Genomic DNA, 22,223 nt, shown 5'->3' with positions numbered 1-22,223 from the left:
CTTCTAGGCAGTGAGAAGGTCTTGGGAAAAGACCCTAAGGCAAGGAAAGAATGTGGCCAATTTGAGGAAAAGGGGAGAGACCTGGGTGACTGGAGCATATGAACAGAAAGGAAACAATGGGAGATGAGGAGGAAGACACAGGCAGTGTAAATGACCAGCTCCAGGTGTGGGAACGAACTCCAGGCAGCCCATCCCAACAGAAGGAATATAAGAGTTAAAATATCCTTTCTTACGGTGTGCCAAATTTGACTCCTTGAAAACTCAACCTATTTGATCTCATTCTTAACAACTGTACTGACATATGATAGACTGTATATATTTAAAGTATACAATTTAATAAGCTTTGAAATGTGTATACACCTGTGACACCATCACCATATCATGTTAATGAAAATATTCAACGTCCCTGAAAGTTTCCCTGTGTGCCTTTGCAGTCCCTCCTTCCCAACTACCTCCATCCCCAGGCAGCAGTTGACCTGTCATGGCTAGAACAGTGCTTGGCACACGAAATAAATACTTGCTGAGTAAATGGAAAGTGAGTCGGTTTGGGGAATTAGCTCTTCGTTTGATGTCTAGTTGGTGGCTCCTTCTTTTCTAGGTATGTAGCGCTATTCAGAACCAGGATTTCACTGTGATCGAAGACTACTGCACGGGCCTCAAAGCCCTGCTTTATCTGAAAAGCATTGAAGAACTGCAAAACTGGGATGGGCAGAGTCCAGCCACTGTGAGTCACCAGAAAGGGAAACCAGTTCCACGTATTGCTGAACTCACCGGAAAGGTATGTGCTCACCTTTCCTGTGTTATCCTTGAGAACTCTGCCTTGGTCAGTCTCTTGTTTCTGATCCTGTTTGCCTTCCACATTCTCACTGAGAGGAAACAGCGTGCCTGTTGGGTGTGATTTCTGCAGTAGAATCGTTCTCAAGGAGGCTTGATTACAGCTATATGATGGGTTTGCAAGTTGCCTTTTTATCAAACCAATATAACATAAGGTCATATGAAAGAAAAAGATTGGAGTTTGTAGTGTAAAGTGCCTCCAAATTCTTGTTACTGTGGTGATGACTGGCATTCTTTCCAGTGGGAGGCTAGAGATTTCTTTATTCTTTTAACAAGCTCTGGAAATTATAACATTACCTTTCTGTTTTCGAGACAATCAAATCACTGGAGTCCTGAATAATATGATGACGTTTTTAAAATTAAAATCTAATCAGTATCTTTTGTAACTGCTTCTGCTGTGTGGTTAAACCTGGGCTCAAAAGGTTATGTCCCAACTTTCTTACTAACTGCTATTTTCCTAGAAATATACACTACATTTACATTTTGTATAATACAGTGATTTTTAGCAACTCTTTTCTAAAACAACATTCAGCATTTTGCCTTTGTATTTCCTTTGTGTTATTCTAAATAGACAACCATTGTCAGAAGACATTTCTTGAGTCCTGAACGAGGGGAGGAAAAATTATAATTCTTAGTCTTTTCAGCTTGTCACTACATCAATAATTAAGTTTTAAAAAAAAGAGAGAGACAGTATAAAAAGATTCTTTAAGGAAGCATTTAATAATTCAAATGAATCTTAACTTGAAACAGGTCACATGAAAAAGAATGGAAAACAAAAACCCTGGATACTCTGCCTTGGATGTCTGGGTTAGGAATGCAGAAATAATAAGAGAAACATATAACTGACTTACATTTGGCTAGTTTTAGTGGAAGATATTACTGTCCCTCTCCTAACAGATAGCCAAAAAGAAAGCCTTCTTGAAGAATAATGTGTATGATTGCAAGTACAGGAATGAAAAAAAGGGGAGAAAGAAATAAAATTTTACAGTGTGGATTCCGGGAAAGTATCATGATGAACGACTCCATGAGTGGCAATCAAACAGAAAGGTTGTGACATTAATATTTATAATATTGTAATTAACCAGACAGTGCCTAAGCAACATTATTAGTGTAACTAATCATATTATCATAAACTGAGTCTGCAGTATTTAGACAGAGAGTGTTCTTGCCTTTATCAAAGACTATAAATGTCCTAAGGTTGTTCATAACTAAAAAAAAAAAAAAAATCACAAATGACTTTACACTCATTCAATGTAAATATCTCAAGGAAATTGTTTCTGACATGATAGTTTATGACCATCTATAAAAGCATTGTCTCAAATTTGGGTGGTTGCCATGTGAGCTGAAATATAAATAGCTGTGTTGCACTGTAATAATGTTTATCGTCTTTAAAGGACTTACACATTCATTTCAAAACTTGCATATTCAAATAAAAGATGAATAATAATGGGGACACTTGTATCAATGACATAAATAAAAGTTGATTTTCTAATAGTTTGAATTTAGATTTAGACTTTATTTTGGTAAGCGCAGCCTTCATCAAAATCATAAGTACAATTTTTAGCATTATCATTTTTTTTAAAAATAAAAGATTTTGCCTATGTGATTATATTAGTGATACATTTTTCAACACTAAGTTGAGGAACAAGCAGATGGTCTGATAATAGATTTGTGCTTCCTGATTCTTTGGTGCAGGCTGACATGACTAAAGCCATAGGTGAATATCCCCTTTAGCTTGATATTCCTAGCAGTGAATCAAATTGCTCTGGATCCAGGGTACAGGTGGCCTCCTAATTGTCCCTCCTTAGTGTTGCTGGTGTGTGTACTTGTGTGCATGTGTTTGAAAACAACTCATGTCATGCTTCTGTTAGCTAAGGAATAGTCTGCTGCTCCTCACAGTGTTTTCAGACTATTGGGAAAATGAGAGAAGATGTCGATCTTTTTTAGAAAGACACACTAAAAGTAGCTGGCTTCTTTAGACAGGAAATCTTTGTTTGGAAAGTACAATTGTTATTCTACTTAATCTTTCACTCATAGGTCAGGCTAGAATAAATTAGAGTAGATATTTAGAAGAAACCAATTACAATGCAGTGTTTGATGATGGAGAGAAAATGAGGCCTCAGGTGTGGAAACAAGGATTTGGCCAAGTTGGTCATGTTATCTTTCAAGTAATTAATATATTTCATGTACTTGCCTTATACTTACCTCACTAGTTGATTAAACTTCTGAAGCAATATTTCTTCAGGTGGCTTTTGAAGGTCAGAAAGTTTGGTATTTATAGTCCTATGGTGCTGGTCATTTAAATCTGTTCCTGGAAGAGGAAAGCCAATCCCTAGGAAGAGCAGTCATTAACTTTGTCACACTATAGAGCTGTTGATCTCAAACTGCTTGTGCTTAAAAGCCACATGGCATGCTTGGGAGAAATGTAGATTCCCAGGCTCCACCCACCTTGATCCTGATTCAGTGGGTCAGAGGTGGGTCCAGGAATCTGCATTTTAACATCATGATTTGAAGGAGGGGTCCAGGATCTGCATTACCAAAAAAGAATGAAAAAGGCAATAGCAACAGAGAAGTCAGAGACTAAAAAGTTAGGCAATGACCAGAAGAACACAAGCTTCTCTTGATGGAAAAACCTAGTAATAAATGATTTTGAGCTGTAAGAGAAATGAAATAGACAGAGGCAAGAGAGGGAGTCCAGAGCAGCCTCGCACTGGGTTCTGAATGGCCAAAGGCAGAGAACACCCAACAAGAAACCTGCGTATAGGACAGTGGCTACTTGCAGAGTTAAGAGTAAGACCGCGAGGTTTATACGGTGCTTCATCACTTCATTTACTTCCTTACTAGCTAGTTAACTTCAGCAAATTACTTAATCTCTCTAAACCTGTTCCTAAATCTGTAAAATAAAGATAATCATAGCACAGGTCCACGATTCCTCACTAACAATTCCAAAACCCAAAAAGTGCTGAAACCAAATGGTTTCACATAACTCATTTGGCAGGAAACCTGGCCTGAACTGATGTGAGGATCTTTATAACCTTTTTTTATTCCTCTTGGAAAACATTTAAATGTTTACTGCAGAGAGACTAATGCGTTTACTTCCAGGTTGCTACCCCACACCTTGCTGGAGCAGGAGGTGGGAATGTTTGGTAAAATGGGGTATATGTATCATTTTTCTTTTCTAAAATCCAAAAAACAGTACTGAATTGATACATTTGACTCCCAGGATTTTAAATAAGGACTTGTGAAAAATACATAAATGTGTATCACTACAAATGGTATTTATCCAGAAATTCTCCTTTAGAGATGGAGGCTAAGTATATATCTTAGCGATATTAGAAAATAAAATAATATTTGGTATTTGAGAGTGTGGGAAATAAGAATTACATTGAGATTCTTTGCTTCAGAAACATGAAAGAAATTGGACAATCCAATATTTAAACAGCAGATTTTGCAATCAGCAAAGCATGGAAGGAAATGTCTTCACTGTTCTGTGCTTGGGATGAGAGTAGGACTCCTAAGCAAGAGTCTTGAAAGGGAAACAGCAGAGGCCAACAACAACTGATTGCTTGGTTCTGCATGGATTCTCACATGCTGTTCTATGTGTCTCGAATGGCTTTCCAGTTCTCAAGTTAACTTTTCAATTCTTTGACTTATTCCCTGATGTATTAGTCTGTTTAGGTTGCTTATAACAAAATATTTGGAACTGGGTAATTTATTAAGAAAAATGAAATGTATTGCTTACAGTTTCTGAGGCTGGGAAGTCCAAAATCCATCTGGGTAGCGACAGTGACCCAGGGGTCTCACATTGCAAGATGGTGGAAGCAGAGAGAGAGAGACAGACTCTCCTCTTCTTTTAAAGCCCTCAGAACCACGCCCCTGACCACCATTTTTAATCCATTCACTACTGCATGGTCCTACAATCCAATCACCTCTTTAAGGCTCCACCTTTCAATTTCCATAATAGGATTTCCCACCCTCTTAACAGTCAAACAGTGGGGGCTAAGATTCTAATACGTAAAACTTGGGAGACACAATTCAAGCTTCAGTGAGTTTTGGGGGACATAATTCAATCCACTGCATTCCACCCTGAGCCCCCCCAAACTCATGTCCCTTTCACATACAAATACATTCATTCCACCCCCAAAGTCTTAACTTGTTTCAATTTAAAAGTTCAAAGTCCCATCTGTGAAATCAATACAAGTTATCTACTTCTAAGATACAATGGTGGGACAAACATAGGGTATATATTCCTGTTCTAAAAGGGAAAAATAGGCCAAAAGAAAGAGGTAACAGGTCCTGAATAAGTGTGAAACCCAGCAGGGCAGACATTAAATCTCAAAGCTGGTGAATCATGTACCTTGACTCCGTGTTCCACCTCCTCTGCACGCTGGTGTGGGGGTTGGATCCCCAAGTCCTTGGGCAGCTCCACTCCTATGGCTTTCCTGGTCTCAGGCTACACTTCATCTCACCCAGGCTGGTATTCCACTCTAGTAGCTCCACAAGTCTGGGGTCTCCATGGCAGTCCTGCTCTCACAGCTTCACTAGGCATGGTGCCGTTGGGGTTTGTCTGCTGCAACTCTGACCCCACAATTCTGCTCAGCATTGCTCTAGCGAAGGTTGTCTGAGGTGACTATGCCCCTGTGATAGATCTCTTCCTGGGCACGCAGACTATTCCATACATCCTTTGAAACTGGGGTAGAGATTCGCAATCAGGGTAGAGCTCTGGCATTCTGTGAGCCTATAGACCTAACACCATGTGGATGCTGCCAAGGCTTCCAACTTGTATTTTCCAAAGTTGCGGATCCAACCACACCTGGGACCAATTTAGCCATGGCTGGAGCAGCCAAAACAGCTGGGGTGCTGGTGCTGCTTTCCCAAGGTGGTCTTGAGCAGTGAGCCTGTGGAGGGTGTCTCAGGCCTGTTCCCCAAGACCATTTTGTCTCCCTAGGTCTTTGGGCCTGAAATGGAAGGATTGGCCCCAAAGGCTTCTGCAATGCCTTCAGGGCCCTTTTCCCCTTCTCTTGTACTAAACTTCTTAATTAATGGTCTCTGGGCTGCACCATTGCATGCTCTCTGCTTCTCTACCACATGGCCAGGCTGCAAATTTTCTAAATTTTACATTCTGCTTCTCTTTTAAGTTCTGTCTTTATGTCATGCCTTTGCTGCCAAAACTCAGAGTAGGCTGTTAGAAGTAGCCATGCAGCTTCCTTAGTGCTTTGCTGCTTAGAAATTTCTTCGGCCAAATGCTCTGTTTCACAACTCCTAAGTTCCAGCTTTCACAAAGTCCTAGGGCATGTACACAATGCAGCCAACTTCCTTGCCAGTTGACAGCAAGGGTGATCTTTGCCCCTGTTTCCAATAAACTCCTTTTGATTTCTATCTGAGACCTCCTGAGAATGGTCTTTACAGTCCATATATCTATAAGCATTCTGCTCACCACCACGTAACCTGTCCCCAAGACATTCTGACTTTCCCTCATTTTTTTGTCTTCTTCTGAGTCCTCCAAACTCCTCCAACCTTTGCCTAACACCCAGTTCCAAAGACATTTACACATTTTCAAGTATCTGTTATAAGCAACACCCCACTTCTCTGGTACCAAATTTTCTGTATTAGTCTGTTTAGGTTACTTATAACAAAATACTTGGAACTGGATGATTTATAAAGAAAAATGAAATTTATTGCTTACAGTGTCTTAGGCTGGGAAGTCCAAAGTCCATCTGGTGGTGGTGACAGTGACTCAGTGGTCTCACGTTGCAAGATGGTGGAAGCAGAGAGAGAGAAAGACAGACTCTCCTTTTCTTTTAAAGCCCTCAGAACCACACCCCTGACCACCATTTTTAAACCATCCACTAGTGCACGGTCCTACAATCCAATCACCTCTTCAAGGCTCCACCTTTCAATTACCATACTAGGATTTCCCACCCTCTCAACAGTCACAGTGGGGGCTAAGTTAATAATACATAAAACTTGCAAGACAATGCAAGCCTCAGTGAGTTTGGGGGGGGGGGACATAATTCAATCTACTGCACCTTACTTGTACACCAGAATTAATTTCTTCTTTTTTTTTGAACTTCAATTGCAACAGGTATCACAGCATTTAATTTTTTTCACATCTTTTCCCTCTACTAGACAGTAAGCTCACTTATCTTATCCATTTTTGAGTCCCAATTACTTGGACATGCACTGATACATAATAAGAGATTAATAAATGTTGGGTGAATAAGTGAATGAATGAACAAATGAATTAAAAAAAAAAAACAGCTTAGTGGAAGCATTAAGAATTAATAGTCACTTTACTTATCAAGCCATTGCTTTTTCCATTACAGCAGAAATGAAAATAGAGGAAAAAGAAACAACCTTTGAGCTTAAAGTCTCTTTTTTGTGTATGAGTCTAGTTTAGTAAAATGAGATAGAAAGAAGCCAGAACAGAAAGAGTGAAGTAGGCCAGCAACCATTATGCCTTCTTTGTGTGGCAAAATGTGCCTAGCTTATTAGCTTCTTGAGGACCTAGATCACACACTGAGTGCTAGTGCCTAACATGATGTCTGCCATGCAGAAGCAACCACATGGTGGCCAAATTGCTGAATAAATACATCAATCAATCAATCAATCATCTATTTTAAGATCCATCTTAAGTGTCACTTCCTTTGTGAGGCCATCTATGACTTTCTTCCATTCCTTATAGGAAAGTCAAATCATTCCTTTCTCTGTTCTCCAATAGCCCGTTGTTCCTATCGCTAGTATTGCAAGTATTACATTATCTTCTAGTTGTATGTCTGCTTGTCCATCACTGCAACTCATTATGAGTATTTTGCAAGCATAAATCATGTTTTTTATATACTTGGGTTTTCAAGAACTTAGAGCAAAGCAACATGTTTATAGAATTAAATTGCACAAACTATCTGTGGTGTCCTTATTTAGGAAGAAAAAAGAAAGCCAATTTATAATTAAAATTCCAGCTAGGCTCTTCAGGAATAGCAGTCATTTTAGAAGAAAACAGTAAATGCATGCCAAAATACTTTCAGTAGTTCTTTAAACATGATGAAATACATATCGGTGATATTAATAAGTGAACATAATCTTTGCTCATTAAAAAGTTCTCATAAGGGGGCCGGCCTGGTGGCGCACTGCTACAGTGCGCCGCTTGGGAGCGTGGCGGCGCTCCCGCCAAGGGTTCGGATCCCACATACAGACCGGTTCCCGCTCACTGGCTGAGCGAGGTGCGGGCGCGACACTGAGGGTTGCGATCCGTTGCCGGACACGAAAAAAGACAAAAAAAGGGGAAAAAAATAAAAAAAGTTTTCATAAGGATAATATCAGAAAAGCTGTCATGATGCTTCTATAGCACCTCTGAAAAGGAGACTTTGTTTTGATGATAGAAACCAAAATTGTATCCATATGACCAGATGCATTATTCTCTGTTATTTTAAAGCCAAAAGTAACACAATTTCATAAAACTACTGCTATGTGGTTATGGTAATTTTATATGTTGATGTCTAACTATCTATTCTTTTATGGCAATTTGTCCAACACAGAGAGCAAAGTGTACAAAAGGAATATGTAATGTCAACAGCGTGACCATTACAAAAGGCCTAAAGATAGCAGCCCCACAAGAACGCAATAGGTATTTCTTTCCTATTTGCAATTTTAAAAGTTTTGGGTCCCCCATTCTATTTATCTTTCTAAATTAAAGTATAATTTACATAGAAAAAAATACGCAGGTCTTAAATGAGCCACTAGAGGAGTGGTGACAAATGCACATAACCCTGGTGTCCTCTCATCTACCAAGATAGAGGACATTGCCAACACCTTAGAAGATCCCCTGGTGTACTTTCTCAGCCATTATCCATCCCCCTACTACCACCAGAAGCAAACACCATCTAGTTTCACCCAAATTAGTTTGTTCATGTTCTTTAACAATATATAAATGGGACTACACAGTGTGTTTTTTGTGTGTGGCAACTTTCACTCAGCACAATATTTCAGAGACTTTTTCATGTTGTTCCAGGTGTTAATAGTTAATTGCTTTTTATTGGTGAATAATATTCTAATTTATAAATGTACCACAACTTGTTTATTCATTCATAATGACATTGGGGCTGTTTTCACGTTTTTTGTATTATGAATATATTGCTGTTAGCATTCTTGCATCTCTTTTTGTGAACACATATTTTCATTTCCCTTGGGTAATACCTAGGAGTATAGTCACTTGGTCATAAGGTGGATATACAAGTTTACAAAAACGCTTCCAAAAAGATTTCCAAAGTAGTTGTACCATTTTACACTCCTGCTAGCTGTGGGTGCATGTTTGGTTCTTCCACATTTCAGCAAACATTTAATATTCTCAGTCTTTTTAACTTTAGCTGTTCTGGTACATGTGTATTGATATCTCATTGGGATTTTAATTTTTATCCCTCTGATAACTAAGAATGCTAAACACTTCCTTATGTCCTAATTAGCCATCCATATATTTTCTTCTGTGAAATGTCTGTTCACGTTTTGCCCATTTTAACTGTGTTTTTTATTGAATTTTAGGAGTTCTTACTGTATTCTGGGTATAAGTCCTTAGATCAGAAAAAGCACTTGACAAAATCCAACATCCACTTATAATAATAACCCTCAGTAATCCATGAAGAGAAGGAAACTCCCTCAATCTGATAAAAGGTATCTACAAAAATTCTATAGCTAGCATCATACTTAATGTTGAAAGGATAAATTATTTTCTCTGAACATCAAAAGCTGGGCAAGAATGTTCACTCTCTCCATTTCTATTCAATATTTTACTTGAGATTCTAACCAGTGTAATAAGGACATAAAAAGCGGCCCGTGGCTCACTTGGGAGAGTGCGGTGCTGATAACACCAAGGCCACGGGTTCGGATCCCATATAGGGATGGCCGGTTTGCTCACTGGGTGAGCGTGGTGCTGACAACACCAAGTCAAGGGTTGAGATCCCCTTACCGGTCATCTTTAAAAAAAAAAAGAAAGAAAGAAATTATGTCTAGATTGGAAAGGAAGGAATTAAATTGTCTATTTGTCGATGGTAAGATTGCATACATAGAAAAATTTAAAGAACCTATGAAAACACTATCAAAATAATGCGTGAATTTAGCAAAGTTTCATGGTACAAAAACACTATGCAAAAGTTAGTTATATTCCTATATGAACAATTGGAACAATAAACAGTGGAAAATTGAATTTTAAAATGGCATTTATAATAGCATCTAAAAACTGTAAAATATTTAGGAACAAATTTAAATGAATGCAATATCTGCACACTGAAAATGATAAAGAATTGCTGAGGAAAAACTGAAGAATTATGTCAATGATGAGATATGATAAGATGTCAGTTCTCCCTAAATCGATCTCTATGTGCATCATAATCACAGTCAAAATCCCAACATGCATTTTGGGATTGTCAGTTGACAAGCTGATGCTAAAATTTACATTGGAATTCAAAGGAGCTAGAGTAGCCAAAAACAATCTTGAAAAGAAGAACAAAGTCAGAGGATTTGTACTATCTGCCTTCAAGATTTTCTATAAATCTACAGAAATCAAGCAAGTGTGTTTTGGTGTTAGGATAGACAAATAGATCAATGGAATAGACACAAAGTCCAGAAATAGACCCACACATATACACTCAATTGATTTTTTACCAAAGTGCAAAAGCAATCCAATGTAAAAAGTAAAGTCCTTTCAACAAACAGACTGGAATTAATGAACACCCAAATTTTTAAAAAATGAACTTCATATCTACCTTACACAGGACACAAATGTAATTGTAAATATGTATGTAAAATAAAAGGTAAGGTAGCACTATAATTCTTTTAGAGCTGTTTTAGGTTCACAGCAAAATTGAGCAGAAGCCACATACTCCCTGCCTCCAGATTACAAAATTTTAAAAGAAAACATAAGTAAATATCTTCCTGACCATAGGACCAGGAAAAACTTCTTGAACAGGATACAAAAAGCACTAACCATACAAGAAAAAAACTGATAAGTTGTGCTTCATCAAATTAACTTCTGCTCATCAAAAGACACAGTTAAGAAAATTAAAACTAAAGTCACAGAATGGGAAAATATCCATAACACTTGTATCTCACAAAGAACTTGTGACCAGAATAAATGTATATAATTTTTAAATATAAACTGGAATAATAATTTAATCTTAACAAGTATATAGAATCTTACAATGAAAAAGCTGTAATGAGCGGCCTGCTAGAAGGCTCTTACAGCGTATTTCCATCCATTTACAGTAACTTTTTTGCTTTATTTCTCTAATTGCCACTTTTGGAGATAGCTCCGAAAAGGGAAGACAGGAGAAAGAGGCGAGCCGTTGTTCAAGTTCATCTTATCGCCCTGTAGTCCTGTTCATGTTATCTTCCCCTGATGCAGCTTTGTTTCTGCAGTTATTCTCCCTGGAACTGCCAGATGGTTACATTATATTGTTAGAAAAGTTCCAGATGACATTTCCATTTCCATCAGTTACTTGGGTAATGATCGAAATAGAAAACATTATTACTGAGGTCACTTTTTATGACTATAGCCAGATTGCATGAGGCTAAATATTTTCTATTGTTTTAGTTCATTTCATAGAACATGGCAAAAAAAGAAAAAAAAAAAAAAGAAAAGAAAAGAAAAAGCAAAGAACCAGTTCCTGAAAGTTCAGGCTTTCTAAAATTACCAGATTCAAGTGTACTGCATAGTACTTAATCTGTATCTTTAAATTTCATCAGATGGTTTGAGTAATATGTTTGGTAGAATGCTGGAATGCCGAGTATCCTGTATGAAGAGGACAGACACCCATTTTATAAATGGTGATTATTCATGCTTAGAAGCAAAAAATGCTAATAAGATTTGATAGCCCACTCTTGTAGTTCTGAACTTTTGATCATTTCATCAGTGTGTAATGATCCCACAAAGAAGTCAATGTGCCATAGTGAAATGAATACTACAGTACAGAGAGTGTTTGGAATCCAGCAGATCTGGGTTTGAATCCGGGCATGGGGTCTTTCTTCCACGTGGACGTGGCCAGCTACATCAATACCACAATCCTCCATTTCTGTAAAGGCAAATTGAGATTATGATACCTATTTTGCAAGTTCTTTGTGAAGATTTGAAATCATATATGTAAAGTGTATAGCATGTAATAGGCAATCAATATATGGTGGTGGTTATTATTATTATAGAAATTTTGGAGTAATATTGGATATGCGATATATCCATATCCAAGGATGTAGATAATATTGAGCTAAAAGTAAGCATTTGAGTAATACTTTATGAGTTGATTTCTTTTATCTTTTGTGTAGATTTTCCAGGTGGTACTTACATATTGTTTTTATAAGTTCTCTTCACCTTCTCCTTATAATCTTACTACCTTAGTTTTGTTTGATCTGGTCAAAAGCTAGCATCTCTATCCTTTGAAGCACCCCCTTTTACAAAAAGCTTCTAAATAATTCAGAAGTGTTCACTGTCTAGGTAAAATGGAACTAAATTAGTTAATTTTAGATTTGGGAAATAACTTGTCATGAGTGATCCATCATTGTTCCTAAAATAGGCAGAAGAGAGGAGCCTACTGCTGTTGCCAAATCAGGAGTAACAATATCTGAATTTAACGTGAACCATTAGGGGAGGTGTGAGTAGGAGGCCATCGTGTTATGGGTAGTGGTAGTTTTGCATTGATTATAACCAGAACACTTTGTAAGCCCTGTGAGCCTTCCCAGCTTGGTTCCTTCCATCCCAGGGGTAAGTTGGTTCATTACACAGGGTGACTCTAGTCAGTTGGTAGCACCTGTGTGGACGAGGCTGTGATGACGCAAAGCCAAGCGCAGCAGAGGTGTGTTATCAATGGCCAGTGCCTGCAAGGGCGTGGACGTTAAATTGAGATGTTGCAGAACATTTCTTTCCACTTCTGCATCTTAGTGTGGAGCACCAACGGGTCACTTGGTCCAGAAATTTGGGCAGCAGTGCTTTTGAATTTGCAAGTACTACAGCTGCCTTATTGCAGTCCACCATTGTACACCGGAAATAAAACATAAGCCATACACATTTTCATTGTTTTACCATTCTCCCATCAGTCCTTTTTTTTGTTCATCATGCTTGTAAAAATTATGATTCCCCATTTTCCCTTACCACATAAAATTGATATCTAATTGCCAAGCACAAATGTAATTATTTCCTTTGTCACATTCATGAAAGTGAGTGGTTAAGTGTAATTCCTCCTACTTCATCAGATATAACTACTTTAATCAGAATGCACCTTATTAATATTAATTATATACTTAGAACTTGTTTAAAAGTGCTTTTCATCTTCCATACAACTTATCCACATTAATTCTGATGTTACTTTTATACCATGAAAAAAAATTAGAATTTTTCTTGTTCTGGGTGGAAATTGAGGATTTAAAAAGAAGCCATTACAGTAAGCATGCATGTAAGTTAAAGTTTGAATTCAAATTCTATCCTTGAATTTATCCCCTACCCCCTCCTACGGACTCTACAATACCAGTGGACATTTATAGCAGACAAGTTAGCTTTGTTCCTAATCCTGATTTTATGGAGTAAAGCAAAATATCTGTCTGTAATTCTGAGCTATGCCCCTGAGACTCTTTCTGAGAAAAACATGTATTTGTTATATCTCTGGTTAAGCCCATTGCCCACTTGAATAAAGGGAGTGTTAGAGTGAAGATACAATTTTCTGATAATTTTAGGAGTCAACAGTTAATGTAAAGTGTCAACAGAAATTTTAATTACATGAGCTTTATGCCATTTTGGCTGAACCTAAGATTTGAGAAAAAAATGAAATATGTGCTATTTGAAATAAAAAGGGGGTGGGGTAGGGATTTGGTTTACCAAAAGAAAAAAAAAGAAGAAAGAAAACAACTCATATTTATTTTTTAGCTTCAAAATGATATGGATTATAACTGCTATTGAACGCTTTACTGAAACCCTGGAAACTCAGGAAGGATAGGCCAGAGGGATTTGGTTTACCAAAAGAAAAAAAAAGAAGAAAGAAAACAACTCATATTTATTTTTTAACTTCAAAATGACATGGATTATAACTGCTATTGAACGCTTTACTGAAACCCTGGAAACTCAGGAAGGATAGGCCAAGATATCTTCACCTTTGTGGAATAGTTGGCAATCTCACATTTAACCCAGTCAGTTTTGATATCCAGATGAAATATCCATCCTCTGTCCTCTTCTCAGAAACCTAGTTATTCTGTCTGGTTACCCAAACTGGTCCAATTAACCGCCTAATTCCTAAATATTTCCTCTATTTTATGCTGTATAATCTTGAAAAACAATCTCAGTAGTGTCTCAAATCCATATCTTAAAATATAGTCTGTGTATCATAGTCACAGGTGACCCCTAGAAAGGTGTCTGAGACGATCTGACTACACCCTGCACAGAGAATGGGACCAAGGCTGCACAGAGAATCCCTTGCTTTACAGTTTCAGGTACCTTCGCGAAGTTGCCTCATAGACAGGAAGTGCCCTGAAGCCTTTGCTCCCAGCCCCTCACACCATGTGGTCCAGTTCGCTGTGGGTTGTTTCCAGCAAACCAGTTCAAGACTGTGCCCTTTGAAGATTTGCTGTCAGACATCTTTAAAACATTTTGTTTGTCTTCCCTGCTTACCAATTCTATCCCTTTTCATCTCAAACTATCCCTCCTCCCTCTCTCCCCTCCCCCCCAAGAATGTCCTTTCCGTTTGCTTGTTGTAACAACTTCATGGAAGTATAGTTGTTATATCTTCTTCCCCACCCCATTTGTCAGACATCTTTAAAACATTTTGTTTGTCTTCCCTGCTTACCAATTCTATCCCTTTTCATCTCAAACTACAGAAGCTTTTCTAAGTCCTCTGCTGGTGGTTATTCTCTTCAAATGCCCAGTCCAACTGAGCTGCAGAATGTCACCCATTATTTCTGGGTTATCCAGCTGGTCACCTTCAAGACCCTAAATGTTTACCAAGTCTTTCTTTCCATTTAGTGTAGGTCCCACGTGAAACGAACAAAAGTAAACATATGACATTTGTGGTAATCCAGTCCTCTTAAGAAAAGATTATTCCAGTACTACTGCAGACCGTCTTCACTGAGATATGCATTAGCCTGCAAGACCATTTGTTTCTGTTCATACCTTTGGCATTTGTGCCAGACAGTGCTAGTGCTCACTAATATTTTGTGCTCTTTGACCCTTCCTGGTTCCATAGTGCTCTTTAAACTTCCCTGTCCCTTGGATGTCCCCTTAAGTAAGTGATTTGCTTTAGTTAATGAAATGTGAGTGAAACGTGGTATGTGGCTCTTTGGGCAGAGGCATTTAATAACTAGCATCCGCTTCTTCATACTCCCTTCCTCTGCCATCACGAACACTGAACATCTCGTGTTGAGATGGTAGCAACACAGAATGGATGGCTTAGATGGCTGAGACATCTGCAGCACAGCCAGAGACACAAAAGACTTTTTTGTAGTGAGAGGTGAACTTTCATTTTGTTAAGCCACCAAGATTTTAAGGTTGATTAATTACCACAGTACAACCAGTCTATGAAGGATTAATATAGACTTCCTGATAACTTGCAGCTGTTGCCGGAGGGGTTGATGGCTCTCTAGTCCTGTGAAAATTTGTAAAGTGAAAGAGCCCATCTTTCTGCATCCCTTTCCACCTGCTGGCAGCTAGTGCCATAATGCAGTTCCCCATTATATCAATCTCATCAGTGGTTTGATCTCTTGGCAAAGTGCCCGAGTCTACCGGATAACCTTTCTTTTCATATCATACAGCTAAAACTTTATTCCTCCATTTTGCCTGTCCTGTGGTCTGAATATCTGTGTCCCCCCAAACGCATATGTTGAAATCCTAACCCCCAAGGCGATGCTATTAGGAGGTGGGGCCTTTAGGAGGCAATTAGGTCATGAACACAGAGCCCTTATTAATGGAATTAGTGTTCTTATAAAGAGACCGCAGAGAGACCCCCTTGTCCCTTTCACCACATGAAGACACAGTGAAAAGGTGTCATCTGTGAGGAAGCCAGCCCTTACCAGACACCAAGTCTGTGGTGCCTGGATCTTAGACTTCCAGCCTCCACGATGATGAGAAATAAATGTTTGTGTTTTATAACCCCCTAATTTACGGTATTTTGGTATAGGAGCCTGAACAGACTAAGACAGTCTGGTCTTAAGTAAGTTATTAGAAGTATATCCAACAATATATATATTTGGCCTAATCTAACTGAGGAAACCAAGATGAGTGTGGCTTCTTTCTTGTTAGCAGTCAGCCTTGGGCTACTTACATACTTTCTCTTAGCCCCTATTTCCTGACCCCAAAACTTGGGATAATAATACATATCTCATGGGACTGTCAAGAGAAATAAATAACCGGGTCTGAATTTCTCCTTCCTTTCACAGCTCAGGTTCTAGGAAACATCATCTCTACTCACTGTCTCTCATTTCTTACTGGCTTTTCTGTCTTCAATCAATCAAAATTAGATTTCTACGCATCTCCACCCACTAAATCATGAAAACTGATCTTGCCAAAGTTACCAGTGATTTGGTGATCAACAAATCCACCTGGCATCTCCCAGTCTTTATTTTACTAGGTCTGTGTTACGTTCAATGAGTGACCACTCCTTCATACTTAAAATTTCTTCTTCGATTTTCTAACCACTCTTATCTCTTGGATTCCCGCTTACTTTCTTTCATTTTACTAGGTCTGTGTTACGTTCAATGAGTGACCACTCCTTCATACTTAAAATTTCTTCTTTGATTTTCTAACCACTCTTTTCTCCTGGATTCCCGCTTACTTTCTTTCCAGCAAACAATTGTTAACACCTAGGGTGTGCCAGGCATTATAGATGTTAATATTAATAATAACATAACAGTGACCCTAAAAGGATCACAGACTAGTGTGGAAATTAGACAATTAAAGAGTTATTTATAATATAGTGTGATTATTACAATGATATAGAGATACGTACAGGAGAGGAAGGAAGTTTAAGAATGTTTTCAAGAATAATCTGAAACTTAATGTCTAGTAGGAGTGGGAGGAACACCCCAGGCTAAGGCAGAAAGCATGGCAAAGACATGGAGAAAACCAACATTTCTGTCTGTAAAAAGAACCTTTTTCTTGCAGTTAATCTTTTAGGAAACCCTCCCTACACCCTGCCACCCGCGCCCAACACACACATTTTTTTTTTGTCCCTTAAATACTGGTATTCCCTTGTGCTGCTTGTAGCTCTCATATTACTGAATGTGCTCATCCGACCCACGAAGCCAATTTTACCCTCCTTGTTATCTTCCAAATCTGTACTCCCAGCAAAGACCTCCCTCTGGACCTCACATACCCATATATTCAGCTTCCTGGTGGACTTTGCCACCCAATAGCCCAGTTCAGTGCTCTTTCTGCAACCTAGGAATAAAACAACAGTGTGATTATCCCTGACAATTATATAAGCACTTTATAATTTACAAAGCACTTTGGCATACATTATCTCACCAGCTGCTTCCTTAATGTAATAGCAGCAGTGGGCAAAAAACCATGTCACTGCCGACAGCTCTTTTCTGACCTTGGTCTCCCAGCCCTACCTACTAAAAACATGAGAGCAGCTGGATAAGAGCTGATTAGAGGCTGGAAGCTGACCTTGTGTGGGGATCAGGGGAGTGTGACAGCAGTAGTTGCCACCTCCACCTTCTCCATCTCCATGGGGACAATCGAGCAAGCCAGAGGTTTTATGGCAGGATGTGAGGGGCTGTGCAGGGCATCACGGCTTCTCATGGTCTGCCTGTGCAGGGGAGGAGAGTGGCAGGCATCGGCCTATGGGAGGTTAAGCACTTCCCCACACCCCCCACCCACCTTTCTCATTTCTCATTTCTTCTGTGCATTAACTATCATTTTGAAAGTTTCAGTGGGTTAATTAAATTCTTCTAGTGTTGATGCTAAGAAAGCTGAAACATTTTCAACTGAGATTGACACTACTCAAGATATAGGCTTCACTGATGTTTGTTCAGTAACACTCCAATATGTCACAGGATTGCTGAGAGAACATCTGAGAGCTATAATGAGCTAAAAGTCAAGTACAGGGGAAAATGTGTTCCAGACTGGTGCAGATGTTCGCAAATCAAATCATATTTTGGTGAAATGCCATATAGAATATTCAGCTGTTGAAAGATGCAACATAAAAGGATAGTTCAATTGATTTGCACTGTTTAAAAATTTACTTAGCCTAAATTACATGAAATTTTTTTTCAACTTTGAGTCAATTAATAAGTGATGCACTTGATTCTAATGATCTTCAAAGATGATTTTCCTGGGCTAAGAGGAATGTGTGAACTAGTTTAGGAAGGAGGAAGACCTAGAGAAAATGGCAGTGGTAAAAGGAAGCGTTGATGGGCAGACATTCTGTAGACCCACTTTCCTTGCTTTTATTGTTTCTTTATCCCTTTGACACCAAAGTAGAGCAGATATCTGTTGAATTAATTCATGCTGATAAATCTATCTGTGATGCTGTGTTGATGGTGGTTCCTTCTGCCCCTCCTGGGAAACCCAAAGGAAGCTTAGCAGGAGGAGGTCAAGGGAATGTTTTGGTAAATGCATGTTTTATCAGTATCAACTTACATTCCATCACACAGTGGCCTTGCACATCACCATCACTTAGGTAGCCTGGCCTATGATCAGGAACAGTATTCTCTTAAATAAAGGACAACATGGGATAAGGACTCACAAACTGGGTGAGGAAAAAAAGAGAAAAATGCTTAGGTGGGATTGGAAAGTGCAGGAGAACACCAGAAGGAGATACTACTTCACTAGAATACTTCTAGATACTAGAATGGCTATAATTAAAAAGACTGACAGCATCAAATGATGGCAGGGATATAGAGCAACTGGAAATGTCATGTCACCAACAGGTGTATAAAATGATACAACTACTTTGAAAAACTCTTCAGTAATTTCTCGTGAAATCCAACAATTATAGTCCCAAGTATTTATCCAAAAGAAACAGAAACACTTATCCTCAAAAACATGTTAAAGGAAAGAAGCCAGGCACAAGAGTACTTACTAAATAAATCCAGGTATGTGGAGTTTAAGAATGAGAGAAACAAATCTATGTGATTAGAAATCGTAGCAGTGGTTAAGTAGAGATTAACTAGAAGGAAGGTACACAAGGGTATTTTCTGGAATGATGTTTTTATCCCATGTCTTTATTGGGGTGATAGCTTCATGGGTGTATATACTTGACTAAATTCTATCTGTGTACTTACAATCTGTGAATTTTACATAGATTGTGTAAATATACATAAACACGTTAAATTAATTTTTTAGATAAAAGCAAAAAACATTGAATAAAACTAGGGGGTAAGCATTTGGTAGTATTTCTAGGGACAAAATAAGACACATCATTTAAAAAATACTAAAGATATTTTTATGTATAAATTACTTTTAATCAGGGGGCCTTGGGAACTAAAAACCTTATGAAGTTAACCATTGGAAAAGAATCACTAGTACCTAGATAAAAATCTTGGCTGAAAACTGGCTTAAAGAAAATGGATGTCTGGGGACATAAACAAATGTACATTTCTCTCTGCCAACTTCCCAGGCACTGGGTGTGGAATTGGAATACTTTAGGCCTTTCACATCAGGTAGGCTGGCTAGGGCTTGGAAATCAGCAAGGGGCACACCTGGCTCCTGGAGGGGTGTTGTGGGTTGTGGATGTAGCATCACAATTCAAATGAGAATTTGCTTCTTAAAAATGGAAAATTTGATTAGGTCCTCTGGTAGACCTTCGGCTCACATTGCTTTGTAGGATCAGCCAATGCCTGCAGCCTCTGTTAACAAATGCTGGCCTTGCCTGAGGACAAAGCTTCCAGAACAGAACCTTAAATTGATTGCTGATAGAGTGTTACCTGCAGGGCTGGGCTCTTTTGCCCTAATGTCCTACCAACACTCAGACAAGCAAACCCAGTGCGAAATTTGTCTGGAAATTTTAAACCAAATACTTTTCTAATGCTTTAATATATGCATTGACATTATGTCTTGTATTAGCATTATTATTAGTGGATAATAAAATTATAACATTTATAGATGTGAAGACAAAACACTTGAGATTGAATTTCTATTCCTCCAAGTACATTTTGTGCATTTTGTGGGGCATTAGTAGTGCAAATTTGTAAAGAGTCAAAAACTGCACTTTGTTTCTGGTATTTTTGTATTCAAGTTTCTTCTTTTATATTTCCTAGTTTCTAAAATGCATTTCCAGAAAATTATGACTGGAAAGAAGTATCATATATCTTTTCTGAACTCTCATAATTTTTGTGACAGATGGGATTTTTGGTACTAATTAGAATTTATTTCACATATTTCTTCCTAGCTCAGAAACTTTAATTTGAATTTGGATTCCAGTCATTTAAATATATGTACATGTATTCATTCAACAAATATTGAGTATCTGTTTCATGCCAGGCACTATGGTATGTAATTGAGATGAGTGATGAACAAGGTAAACCCTTTATCACTGAAGGACAGTTAGTTGCAAAAAATAAGATAATAGTAATAAACTCTTTAAATGCTTTACATAATTATACATACATATAGATGTATGCATTTATATATATTATGTGTGTGTGTGTGTGTGTGTGTGTGTGTATCTTCCCATTTTACAAAAGTGGAAACTGAGGCTAAAGAAGTTTAACATTTAGCAGTGGAAGCAGGATGCAAACCCAATTCTGTTTATTGCAGAAATTGTGCCCTTAACCATTTAGCTGTTCCTCCTCTCCACATAACTGTTACTATGCTCTCAGAGTTATAGAAGCAGAAAAGAACAAATGTGCATTTCAACCTGGGGGATCAGGAGCAATTGGGAGAGATAAATGAACTAAGTCTTGAGGGATGAAAACAGTATAACCTTTATGTAAATACATCCCCCCATTGTATTGGGGATGGCTCTGGCTAAGTGATCATTGGAGAAAATTGCTACATTTTATTTATAGCGGAGTACGAGTTACAAATCTGTTAGATAATTAATTCCATCCCCTGATAGAGCATAATCTTCATTCTTAGTTTGTGCTTTTGGGTGCTGTTGTCTTTTAGCATAAATCCCATCAAATCTTCTGTGAGTTTTGCTTTTACATTTCCTTCATCTGTGATGAGAAGATTCTATTAGCAACTCTGGCACCTTCCATTATAGTCTACAACTTCCAACTGCCAGGAAGGGATAATGAAGTGATAAATTTAATTTGCTACCAAAATATGTAAGGCAGAGATATCTAAGTGAATTCATAGCATTAGCTATGTCTTTCCTCTTAGCATTAACAAAACTTTTATGGCAGGTTATCAAAATCAGTGTGACAAACGCAAATTTATATGAATTTCTACATGCAGAAGTCAGATCTATACTCTATCAAATCATGTATTGTATCGAATCATGTATTTCTCTCCTTCGTTAAGCATTTTAAGGCTCATCAGAAACTAATATAATGAGTTTTAAGTATTTTATTAGAATAAAAATCTGTTAACAAGCCTAAGAAGTATTTTTTACTCATTGATATATATATATATTCTGGAGTTTATAAATCAAATCTCCTTCTCCTACCCTGGCTAGAGACCTTAGGGGCTAGAAGACAGATGGTATCATCGTATGACTGTGACAATGAGGGTGCTTCAAATTTTATGGCATACCAAATCCACTTTCACTTCGATTCCTTTATTCTTGTGTCATGAGCATTAACACAATGATCCCTTTTGTTTAATAACATCCTTATACTTTCTCTAGACACTAGCATTCCCCATGTTACGGATACCTTTCTTCTAGTGAGCTTTATCTTACAGGGGCTCCTCGCCCCGTTTTTTGGCATTGCATTCAGTCTTCTTATTCTGGAGGACTAATGATGCCCCTAAACTTTACCCATGGAATGCACAGCCAGGTTAAGTTCTACTTCTACCATTTAATGATGTGCGTGATCATCTCATAAAACAGACGAAGCTGTTAGTGTCAGTTCATGAGTACAAGGTTATTGGCCCAAAGAAAAGTAGGATTAACAATCATGATGATGATAATAAAAATAAAGAACCTTCAAGTGGTTGTTGTTTAACATTATTTTGAGAGCTTCTTGTATTATCTACTTTAATCCTTGGCACGATCCATGTAAGTATAAATCATTATTCTCTTTTTCCTGTTGAGAAAAGTACAGCTCGGAGAATGAGGAAGTTGTCTGAGGTCCCATGCTAGTGGGAGCAGAGGCAGCATTCTAACCCCGGGCTGTGTGCTCACAAAACCTGCACATGAGCCTACGGAGCTTCAGTGCCTCCACTTGTCCCCCTGTGCAGAGAGGATCGTTGTTTCTAATGCTGGGATTTGATTCTGGGTTGGCAGATAGCAGATTAGGATTTTTTTTTTTTTTTTTTTTTT

General features: G+C 38.1%; 1 protein-coding gene across 1 annotated transcript in view; it reads left to right on the top strand.

The window, feature by feature from the left end:
- Window positions 1-22,223, top strand: part of LOC103592253 (dihydropyrimidine dehydrogenase [NADP(+)]-like) — a 156,572-nt gene that overhangs the window by 35,451 nt on the left and 98,898 nt on the right. Inside the window, exon 3 of the mRNA XM_008574898.1 lies at window positions 599-778. Within this exon, the coding sequence (XP_008573120.1) occupies window positions 599-778 (180 nt within the window). The remainder of the gene's footprint in view (window positions 1-598; window positions 779-22,223) is intronic.

The sequence above is a fragment of the Galeopterus variegatus genome, unplaced genomic scaffold (genome assembly GCF_000696425.1).
Source record: "Galeopterus variegatus unplaced genomic scaffold, G_variegatus-3.0.2 Scaffold1114, whole genome shotgun sequence".
Classification (NCBI taxonomy): Eukaryota; Metazoa; Chordata; class Mammalia; order Dermoptera; family Cynocephalidae; genus Galeopterus; species Galeopterus variegatus.
This window is presented reverse-complemented; position numbering and strand designations above follow the sequence as displayed.